Raw genomic sequence first — 12,657 nt, forward strand, 5'->3', positions numbered from 1 at the left:
GTATAGTCAAATATACTAACATACATAGTAAAACAATTTAATTAAACTCTAAAAAACTACTTACTTAAACAAACTCTAAAACAAATTCAAGCAAATTCTTCATGCAATACACACACTGATGAAATAAAAAAAAAGATCTATTTAATATTTATCACTAATGCATCGCAAATTAAGCAATGTGGTATCGTTAAATTGACAAACTCAAAACCTTATGAAATGGCAATAGATGACCTAATCAATGACTCGTAAAGTCACGCATGCGTATTTGAGTTCTCAAAATGCAAAACGAACGGTGGAACTCATAATATTGACGTTGAATTAACGTTGATTCAACGTCGCGTTAAGTTGATCGTTTTTAACGAATTTTCAACGTTGATAAAATGTTGATTTTTGGTTATATGACGTCGCGACTAAAAATCAACCGTAAATCAACGTTAAAATAACGTCGTGTGTCCACTGGGTACAATCCATGATAATTTTGTTAGTCTATCAAATTACAGCTACCTTCATTAACCCTTTTTTTTTTTAAAAAAAAATGAAGGAAGGAATAAATCAACTTTTGCAAAACAATAACGCATTTATTATAAAAAGATTACTAAAATTTATCTCAATACATCTTTAGTTTTGGTTTTATTTTAATATTTATTGAAAATATCAGAATTTATTAAATTTTTATTTATTTCTAAATGAATGAGTGTTTTATATGTCTTTTTAATCAGATATGGTGATATTGTTCCGAAATCACTCATTGGTCGAGTACTTTCCATATTTTGGATGATAATAGGTATCATCTTTTTATCTGGAATGACAGGAACATTTAGCTCAGTTATGACAACTAATTCTTTTTTGAGTATACAAAACCAACAGGTAATTCATATTTTGTTTAGTAAACATACATCTTATGTTAAAAAAAAACCAAAACTTAAGTTAGTAGAAATTTCAAATACAGCTATTTTGAAAATGGACATTTTGGCATAATAGTGCAGAGGTAGGTAGTAGTTTTGACATAATAGTATAAAGGTAGGCAGTTCAAACCATTCTATTGTAGTTACTTTAAGGTTCTTGGGAAACAGAAAGGTTTTAAAAAAAAGATTCTTTAGTTAAAAATTTTACAAATATTTTATTTGTAATGAGGGATATTTGATTTTTGATTTTTATTTGTTTAAAATATCTTTTTGTTGAAAGTTAAGATAATGTCTTATTTATATTTTATTTGAGTTTTTCATATTTATTAATAAGAAGCAGTATTAACATTTTTTGTTCTATTTTTTTAACGTAAAATTCAGCTGGAAATGAATGTAACAAATTGATAAGAAAACATTGACATAAAAAAACACGACTTTGGAGTTTCAGCAGTCACGCACATTTTTTTTGTGTATTACAAAAATCTAAATTGTGCATTACTTGTATTATTATTGTTTTGTATGTGTCTCTAGTATGTGTCTGTGTGCTTCTAGAATGTTATATTTATGTCACTAAAACGTTTTGTGTGTGTCACTAGAATGTTGTGTGTGCCACCAGAATGTGGAGCGTATGTCACTAAAGTGTATGTCACTAAATTATTTTTGTTTGTCACTCCATAGTTATATACTTAGCTTAAGTGTTATGTGTTTGCCACTATAACTTTATGCATGTTTCACTAAAGTCTCGAGAATGTTGTTTACGTGTGATATTTGATTGTTGTGCTCGTCAGTTTGACCCGAAGGATTTATTACAATACGAACAGGATTGTGTACAACAATGAAAAAACTCAATATTTTTTTCTGTAAGTTTTTATTTAAAATGTTAGTATTGTGTAAAATTTGATGGATGAGCACATAGTCAAAGTTTCCATCAAAAAATACTCAAAGAAACTTAGTATAGAAACTTAATCGATTTCATTTGTGTCTGCCAGAGTGTGGTTTAAAACATTTGAATCTAACTAATATAAAATATATTTATATAGAAATATTGAATATAACTAAATAAAAATAGCTATAAATAACATGACAAAACTTTTTTGAAAATATTATAGTTGGGAAATTCTTTTAAAACCGTAAAATTTATAGAAAATTTTTTTTGTAGAAAATATTTTTTTGTGAAAAACCATCAAGAATGTCAAAACTAATTTTTAGGCTTTATAAGATAAAAATTTAAAATAATTGTTTAACATGTGTAGATCTTGTAAATTAATGGCTACTGACTGCATCTTTATTTTATTCATTTAAATTAATGAAGTTGAATAAAAGGAAAATAACTCTAAAAATGTTTTTAAAGAAAAATATTATTTGTTTGCTTATATATGTATCTTAAATATTTATAAGACTTTCAGAAGCTTTGAAATTCAATAGTTGAGTAACTTTATTCATCCATACAAAACTTATTTTTCTTTAGATAATTTATTTAAACTTTTACTTATTTTAAAACATAGATTGCTGCTTTGAACGATTCATTTGATTTTCACATTGCTAAGAACAACTTTAATATTGTTTCAAAAAGAGGTAAAATTAACACATAAACTTGTCGATAAAAAATTTCAATAAAGAAAATTTATATAATTTTTGTCAAATATTATTTTAAATGTGTTGCACAGAAATTTGTAATTTACTCAGTAAACATAAGACACATTTAAGATAACTATAAATATACGTTTAAAATAGATAAGATAAAGACGCCTTTTTAAAAGACAAATATTATGTATATACAGCGCCGGTTTTAGCATTACCAGCGCCCTGGGCGAGATTTCTTCGGCGCCCCTAGATCAGCTTAACCCCATACAAAAAAAATGCTAAGGGTGAAATAACCGATTAGTAATAAGCAATTAAATAACCTATTAGTAATATAAATAACTATTTATTAAAAAGAAAAATTAATAAAATTTAGCTTTTCGTGCCTTTCTATTGGCAAACTCTTTTATGAGTTTATCAAAGTCAATATTTTCAGCAAATTCATTTTAGATTGACAAAGTAGCTAACAATATCCCAATCTAAGTTTGTCAACTTAGATTGGGATATTGTTGATCTTGGATAGATTTTTATCAACTTAAGCTTTAAAAAAATCCTCTCCCTACTAGCAACCGTAACAGGTATAGTCAATAATATTCGCAATGCTATTCATACATTTAGATATAGCTCTTGTAAGTTGCGATCTTTAATAAATTTTAAAACAAAAACAGGAGTAACCTCAAACAGGAGTAAGTTTCAAACTTAGGAGTTCATCGCACAACATACTACCGTCAATATCTGATTTAGATTCTACTGTTAATTTCAATTGGAGATTACTACAAAGTTTGACAAGGTCAGGTTTTTCCGGAATCTGTTTTATATTGTACAAAAAAGGACCATGATTCTGAATGCTTGCTTAACTGATCAAATCTTTCATTGAATGAAGTTAATGTAGATTTTAAAAGACAGTTAAAAAGTTCAACCTCAAATTTTTTTTCTGGGAAAGTTATAGGCTCATCGCAGACAGTTTCTCCAGCTTGACGCTTAACAAATCGAACTCTTGATGTGGCTTCAAACACAGGCTCAATTTCTGAATCCTGTATTTCTATATCCCTCCAAAAAAGTGTAGCATTTTTTCAACATTTCTGTGCATTTACCAAAATCCATGTCTGATGATTGTAGAGATTTACTAACGACATTAACTTAAAAAAGTCATACCAAACAACCAACGAAACTATGAAACTGAAATCTTTTAACTGTTCGGCTAGAGTAAAAGCCTCATGAGAGATTTGAACACCAGTTTTTTGATTTTCAATAGCCAAAATAATTAGAGCATATTAGATGGTACTAATTTGACAACGGACTGCTTTAACACTGCTTATTCTTGCTTCCCAACGTGTGTCAAAGCTTTTTAATGGTATATATTCCCAAGTAATTGGTGAGAATTTTCCAACGATGAACAGAAGCTGAAAACAGTGTAAACAATCTCTGAAGTACCCCAAATAAAGTGACTGATTTTACAGAAGACTTAGCGGCATCACTTAGTACGAGATTGTAGCTATGACAGGCACGCGGTACATAAACAGCTAAGGGATTTATTTCCAAAATTCTCCTTTGAACCCCCAAATTTTTTTCTTTCATGTTTGCCCGGTTTTCATAACACTGACCCCTACAATTGTTCAATTCCAGTCCGTATTTATTTATAACATCTATAACATTGACAGACAAAAATTCTATGAAAAGTTCTTTCAGTGATATTTTATCGTCATTTGCTCTTGTATTGGTCCTACATAACTGGATCAAATTTGGCTAAAAGTTGTACTAAGCCCAAGAACTTTACATTATTAGACGTATATAGTTTATCGGTACCTCTGAACGCCATATTGTTTTTAGCTAAATAAAGTGTAATATGCATCAGTCTAGACAAAACATTATTCCACTTTGTAGTTTCTTTTCTAATCAAAATATCGCTCTTGGCAGTCTATTGTTTTCCCTGTTTTTAATTGTAGTTCAGTGTCGATCCATTAAAGGTAAAACTTCTTATGAGAGGTGCTATTCTCATGAATTTTTAACATTTCTGACAAGTGTTTCCAGATGTTATATCCTTCAGAAACTAAACTCGACGTTGATTTACGATCAAATAGCCGGCTACAAAAACAATAAACGCGATCCTTAGAGATGAAATATATTAACCAACGAAACTGTATTGCTTGTTTGCAAGTTTTTTTGTGAAATGACAATTAGGGAAATGCCGGCCTGTATCATTCTTTGGATAATTATCAATGTGAGTTTGTACTTGGCAGTTAGGTATTATATGATCAATAACTATGTTATTTCGAATGAGTGGCCATATGGCTAGATCATATATATTCATGAAAACAGTGCTTAAGTCATCTAAAATTTGTATGCACATCGCCAATGGAGTTTGTAAAACATCGCCATCGCAAGTAGATATTGCAGTTTTAGGACAACTTATCTCATTACTTCGAGAAACTTCGTCCACAATATCTTCGATAACTATCTGATCTACTGATGCATTTTTTGCTATTCCAGATAAAGATGTCACATTCAAGTCTTGATTTTTCGCTGTGATATATTTCTCTATATTCATAAACTTTTTTGTTTTTTGAAATTCTTTTTCTTTTCCTGCCTTCCGTTTTCTATATTCAAACCCAGATGGTTTTCTTTTGATAAGATTAACGTATTCGGACATTTTGCAATAAATTAAGTATATCTCTGTAAATCCAAATATATTTAAACATAAATTACCATAATAAAACTTCGTTTTAACGATATTTGAGCAAGATAATTTTTTTATTGCGTAATTGCGTAATTGCAGCTCAATACTTATTGGTTAATGACCCCTATTAGTGTTAAAAACTCAACACCGGTTGGTTAATTACTAATTTAATGTTTTTTAGTTTAACTCGTAAAATTTATTTACGTCTTTGGAGAGTTTACTTGACGTTTTTTTTAATTTGGTTTATTTTTAACAAGTATAAATAAGTACTTACAACTATGTAACTTTTCATTTCGTTTGTAGACAATAATAAAAGACAATAATAAGTTCTTAAGTAAAATTATAGTACTTTTAATTAATTAAAATGAGATCCAATCTTGACCAACATAATGATTTTGCGCTAAATTTCACCCCTATTTTTTTGGCGCCCTGGGCCATCGCCCGACCAGGCCCTACCCTAATACCGCCACTGTATATATCTATATATATATATATATCTATATATATATATATCTATATTTATATATATATCTATATCTATATCTATATATATATATATATATATATATATATATATATATATATATATATATATATATATATATATATATATATATATATATATATATATATATATATATATATATATATATATATATATATATATATATCTATATATATATATATATATATATATAAATATATATATATATATATATATATATATATATATATATATATATATATATATATATATATTAAAATAATTTAAATGAAAAAATACAACTTTATTAATGGCCAAAAAACGTGTATTTTTTATAACGGTTTTTACTTTGTATTTGAATATTATGGCTAATGATTGCCGAATGGCATGAAACTTTAAGTTAGCCATTATAAGGTTGTATTTTTTCATTTAAATTATTTTAATATAATTTGATGTAATTATTTAAAAAAAGAAATTGATCACTCTTAAACAGACGAAAGTTGTATTTCCAGCAGTATACAACATTTTAAATGTGTTGCACAGAAATTTATAATTTACCCATTAAATTAAGATAAAAAGTTAACCATCTGGTCGCTTGACCGAGGTATGATGACTTATTAAGTAATTTTTTTTAATTCTTTAAAATTATCATAACTAGCAGCTACTTTAACTAAAGTAACACAAAATAAACTTAACAAAAAAATGTACCTAAAAAGTTACACCCAAAGGACACCATCTACTATAAATAACCAAAAACGAAGTTTTTTTTTTAACCGTAAAAAATAAACTTATGCTTATAAACTTTAAGCATTAAAAATATTTTTAAAAAAACATGTGTCTCTTTAAAATACAAGATGAAAAAATAGTCAAGTTTGCACCCATTTTTAAGTTTTTTTATTGAGTTGTTATATGAAAGCCTTCTTGTCCCGTTTTCCCTTATACTGTATATGTATATCGTACTTAACTTTAATTAACGTTCATATTTTTGATGTTTTAAAACCATTTTAATCAAAACTGAGACTCATTTCTTTCACTTGATTTAATTAAAAAAGAAAAACGTTACAATTATTTTAGCTAAATTTTTTACATTTCCATCATGATATACATGAATAATGTTAAATTCTATGTTTTTATGTTGTTGTTTTTTATATAAAAATACCCATCTACCTTTTTTAATAAATAAGTGACTGATGCATTGCCTCACACGAGTTTCAAATTTTAAAAGATTGTTGACCTTAACAAGCTAAATGTTTTTATTTTTTACAATGAAATCTTTAGACTTAGAAAAAAAATACAAAATATTGCTGCTGGTGCTTTGACACAGTTGCTGTGTGAGATAATATGCAATTTGCTGCTCAAAACAAAGAAAAAAAGTGAGATATTGTTTATCATTTCTGGTTCCAGATAACTTGGAAATTACAAAAACATCTACATTAACAAAGAGCTTAGGTTTCTGGTCAACATATTTATTGTTTTTCAAAACATATATATTGCGCGTTAACAATCTTTATTTAATTAATGCGTTAATACTATTCTTTATTTATTTCTATAATATATAATATATAATTATAATTTATAATAATTTATACAATATATAATTTATTAAATATGCTAAGATTGTCATGCATTCTTTTACTCATAAGAAAATGAAAATAAAAATTTTAAATAAACTTGAGACTTATAGTTTTATACATTCACAAATTTGAAGTTATGAGCATTCTATAAAAACTCCTTATTAACAAAACCATTATTAAAAAATCAAAACAACCGATTGTTTGAACGTCATATACATGTTTAGTAGTTAGTATGCGACGCACATACTAGTCGAAAAAAATCAAACAGGGCAAAAATACGGTTGTTATATATAATGCTGAATTAGCTGAACCAAGAAGTCACTTATGTGAAGCTTACAGACCAAGGAACCCTGTAATGCAAGTTATGAAATATTTTACTTTTTTCCGTTGAAAAAAATGAAATTGAATGCTTAAGTTAAGTGAAATTGCAGTATATAGTGCCCTAATAAAAATATCTGTAAAATGAGAACCACTCATTATGAAGTAATGAAGCGTATATGAATAAAGTTGGTTTAATATTTATGATTTAGTTTAGACTTCGTTTAATATTTATGTTTAAGATTGGTTTAATATTTATGGATTTATTTTAGACTTCGTCTGTTTTGTGCAACTTATACTTCAAAACGATTTGGTCACCTGCACAGAAAACAAAAAAATTATAAGAAACCCAAATATTGTTTGTATTGAATAAGATAATTGACTTTTGATAATTTTTAGATTTAATTTAGACTTCGTATTTATACTTCAATTTATACTTTGTATTTATACTTCGTATTTATACAATTTATACTTCGTAATTTTACTTCAATTTATACTTCAAAACGTTTTAGATTTAATTTAGACTTCGTTTAATATTTAATGTTTAAGATTGGTTTGATATTTATGGATTTATTTTAGACTTCGTCTGTTTTGTGCAACTTATACTTCAAAACGATTTGGTCACCTGCACAGAAAACAAAAAAATTATAAGAAACCCAAATATTGTTTGTATTGAATAAGATAATTGACTTTTGATAATTTTTAGATTTAATTTAGACTTCGTATTTATACTTCAATTTATACTTTGTATTTATACTTCGTATTTATACAATTTATACTTCGTAATTTTACTTCAATTTATACTTCAAAACGTTTTAGATTTAATTTAGACTTCGTTTAATATTTAATGTTTAAGATTGGTTTGATATTTATGGATTTATTTTAGACTTCGTCTGTTTTGTGCAACTTATACTTCAAAACGATTTGGTCACCTGCACAGAAAACAAAAAAATTATAAGAAACCCAAATATTGTTTGTATTGAATAAGATAATTGACTAAGAACTTCCGGTTTTTATTTAAATTTGAATATTGTATTCCATGATATAGTCTAAAGACCATTAAACCATGGTTATTACAGCTTATGCGAAGAATAAATATTTGCAATACATTTTATAATTATCCTCTAGAAAAATTATTTTCTAGAGGATATACGGATAAAAAAGTTTATTTAAAAAAAAAAACGAGTTCGTCAGCTTAAAAAAACATTCAGTTAAAACTATTTGATCTACCATTAAACCAGAAAGCTTTCTTAGGTGCAAGTTAAAAGCACTACCACGGTGATCTGTAATAAGACGGTAAGGGTTTTTGAGAGCACCTCAATAAGCGCAAACCAAGAAAAAAAAAAATTTATATTTGGCGACCAAATCATCTATTGCCACAACACTGTTTAAAAATACCCCGTAGATTCAACGGAGAAAGTCCGGCAGCAAAGTGACAGCAATTTCTCCGTAAAAACTTACGGTTTCCGTAGTTTATTTCCCGTAAAAATCAACAAAAAAAGTCCGTTAAAAAAGATACAAAGCTTTCTGCGTAAAATTTACGGTTTCCGTATTTCATTTTTTCTGTACATATAAATGGAGAAAGAGGCAGCACTTTCTCTGTTAAATTTAGGGTTTCCGTATTTCATTTTTTCAGTTCAAATTAACAGAAAAACTCCGTTAATTCAGCAATAATTTACAGCTGTAAAAAACAAAATAACATGAAAAATAGTTATTGAGATAAATAACACAGCAAAAGCTTTACTTAATATTTTTATCTTGGAATAATTTTTTGACTTTGTTGATGAAGAGAGCTCTACTTCCTTTTTTTTGATACATTGCCTTGATTTCAGAGGGGAGATAATTCCATGATTTAATGGATCGATAATTAATGGAGTTAATGCCATACTTAAGTCTTTGCTTTAAAGGCAAAACAAGATTGTTACATGATACTGATCTAAGATTATGGCAATGACTTTTATTAACAAATTTATAATAACTATCAAAGCTTATTGGTAAGTTATTATGCAAATTGTTCCACATATCTCAAATCTATTAGATTGGAAATGAACTATTTTAAGTTATTTGTTTTGAAGGTTTTCTTTGATAATTGGATACTTTGAATGATATATAATATAGGAAACTAATTTTCAAAAGTATCTATATTAGGTACTTCTGGTAAAGGTAGGTCCTAAACCTTTAGGATCTTCTGATAAAGATAGGTCGTAAACCTTTAGATTTTTTAAAGATCTACCTAAAGATAGTTCCTATCTTTTATAAATATCTATAATGATTTAAAACAGCATCCTTAATCTAAATTATAGAGATTCTGTTGTGAATGCACATCTTCAAAAACATATAACACTTTAGTTCCAGTAAAATAAATATAAATATATTAAAATCTCTAACTTGAAAATATATACGTGTATAATTTCTCCTCGTGAAAAAGGAAAATGGCGCTCTGTAAATTAGAGGCTATACTAAAGTATACTAAAAAATGCGGTTATAGTCCGTAACACCCTTTTTTAGAAGATGTCAAAAACTTGTGCAGCCAAAATGAAATAAATGTATTAAGCGTAATGCAAAACAAAAAAAAAGGTATAAATTTGTCTTAAAAAATATAAAAAGTTCCGAAAATGGAGTTATTAATATAAAATATAATTTCAAAAATGGCTTCAAATTTCAAACAATGCAATAGAGTGTTGGAAATAAGAAGGGATCAAAGAGAAAATTTCAAGGATATTCTTGAAGTAAAAATTAAAAATTAAATTTATTTTCTTTATTTTAATCATTTCTTTATTCTATTTATTTGTACTAAATTTCTTCTCTAAACACTTAACTTCTTTTAAATACTTTTATAACAATTTACCTTGCATTATATGCAGAAGGTGATAAATAAATATATATATGTATATATACATATATATATATATATATATATATATATATATATATATATATATATATATATATATATATATATATATATATATATATATATATATATATATATATATATATATATATATATATATATATATTTATATATATATATATATTGCAACAAATTGAAAAAATATAATAGTAGTTTTGACAATATCTTTATTTTTATAGTAAACAAAAGAAACCAATAAGCCTCGTGAAAATTTTGCTTATTCACTCCAAAATTTTGTCAACTTACCCTAATTGTTACCTGGCCCGGTCTTCCCTATTCTGTTTAAATTTTCGTTTAAGCAGAACGAACACTGGCTGTTTGTTGCTTGTTGTTACAGCAATCTTATTTAAATTAGTTTATATGAAATTCTTTTTTTTTTTTATAGTATACTACTCTTACGATGATGTCCTTCAAGATGTGAATTCAAACAAGGTTGAATATGGAGTTGTCAACATCGATGCTTTATTAAATATGGACTATAAAACTAAATATGAAAATGTTGCTCTCGTGCAGTTATTGGACGCCGTTTCACCGGTTTCAATAACATTTGGTAACCAAACAAACATGATGGCAAGTTTATATCATCTTGATACATACCAAAACGATGCAGTTTTGGACTGTTTACAAAAATTAAACTTTAAAGATATCTTGAAAAATGTGATAGAGATGTATAAAAAAATTCCAATCGTAAGTTAAAAACTTATAAAAAAAAATTCTTTTATGATTACCATTGTATTGAATAACATTGTATAAAGCAAATCAGTTTTTTAAAATTATTGAGAAGCCGTAGTTAGAGCGCTCACTTTCGATTTAAAAATGCGTTTACGTAATGCGTTTATGCGTTTTTTTAAAAAATTTCAGTTCAAAAAAGGATATTTTATTTCTAGAAATATCTTTTTTTTTAAAAAGAAACAAATCAAGTAAACACACCATGTGTTTTTAAAAAGAAATAAATCAAGTAAACACACCATGTGTTTAAGGCGTCTAAAACACGTATTTAATATTGTACACGAATTTTAGACAACACGCCTTATGCCCATTTGTATACAGCAAAATAATTTTTACAAAACTCATAAAAAAGCACTATAAAAATAAGAAATAAAAATAAATAAAAAAATTAACTTTTTAATATGTTAACATTATTTTTAAAACAAGTTAAATCATTAAATGAAATAAACTGATTTTTTAAAAACCAAGTTTTTTGTGATTAGTTTCAATACAATGGAACTTATATTAATTTATCTAATTTTTTGTTTTTTTTTTGTTTTTTTTTGTTTTTACTAAATTATTTTTTCAAATATTTTTTTTCATGATATTTTTTTTAATTTATTTAGATAGACACGGATTCGACACAAAACTTTAATGACATTGTCAAAATAAACTACATTAAATATACTTTGGTTGCTATTTCATTATCTTTCTTCATTTTTGCAATTCAAGATGTCATTCCGTTTGTGTACAACAAATGCAAGGGACAACAACAAAACAAAATAATTGATAAGAACCTTCCAATGTCTTTTATTTTTAATAAACATTTAAACGAGAAAGTAAAGTCTTCATCAAAAAACGATGTTCATGAAGAACTTACATTAATTAAAGAACAATTAATGAAATTAAACAATATTATCTTGTCGAAAGAGTGTTGTCCATGCTCAAAGCAACCCTAAAAAGAGTGTTGTCCATGTTCAAAACATCCCTAAAATATACTTTACCCGTAAAAGTAAACGATGTTTTTGAAACGAGGAAAAATCGAACAACTTAAACATTATTAACTTTATGTGTTCTTTTAGTTGTCAAGAAATTTTTGAAAGGCAATTATTAATTTTGTTTTTATTTATAAGTAATAACTGTTTTTAGTAAATTGCATAACCAAAAACGTTTTGTTTTTGATTCTTCACTTTCATGCATAATAATTTCATACTTTTATACATAATATTTAATATGTAATGCTTAAAATTTAAGTTTTTAAATAAATTTTTATAGACTTTTTTGTATGTTTAATCTCACTGTATAAACTGTAATTCATTTTTATTTATTCAAGTAAATATTCACAGTGGGCTACCCACTTTGGCCATCCAAGCATATTATACTTAACGTTTTTAACATTATTCATGTAGCAAAAAAAGCTATAACTTTATAAAATGGTAAATAATTGCTATAAATTAAAATTAAGGAGATATCGCCGCAATGCAATTTTCAAGTAA

At 26.3% G+C, this 12,657-nt stretch overlaps 1 protein-coding gene across 1 annotated transcript in view; it reads left to right on the top strand.

Annotated features, from left to right (window-relative positions):
- Window positions 1-12,440, top strand: part of LOC136074966 (uncharacterized) — a 30,114-nt gene extending 17,674 nt beyond the window's left edge. Inside the window, exons 3-6 of the mRNA XM_065787152.1 lie at window positions 720-867; window positions 2,411-2,480; window positions 10,839-11,140; window positions 11,788-12,440. Of these exons, the coding sequence (XP_065643224.1) occupies window positions 720-867; window positions 2,411-2,480; window positions 10,839-11,140; window positions 11,788-12,120 (853 nt within the window). The 3' untranslated portion in view covers window positions 12,121-12,440. The remainder of the gene's footprint in view (window positions 1-719; window positions 868-2,410; window positions 2,481-10,838; window positions 11,141-11,787) is intronic.
- The last annotated feature ends 217 nt before the right edge of the window (window positions 12,441-12,657 follow it).

Source organism: Hydra vulgaris, chromosome 01 (assembly GCF_038396675.1).
Source record: "Hydra vulgaris chromosome 01, alternate assembly HydraT2T_AEP".
In the NCBI taxonomy this organism is placed as follows: domain Eukaryota; kingdom Metazoa; phylum Cnidaria; class Hydrozoa; order Anthoathecata; family Hydridae; genus Hydra; species Hydra vulgaris.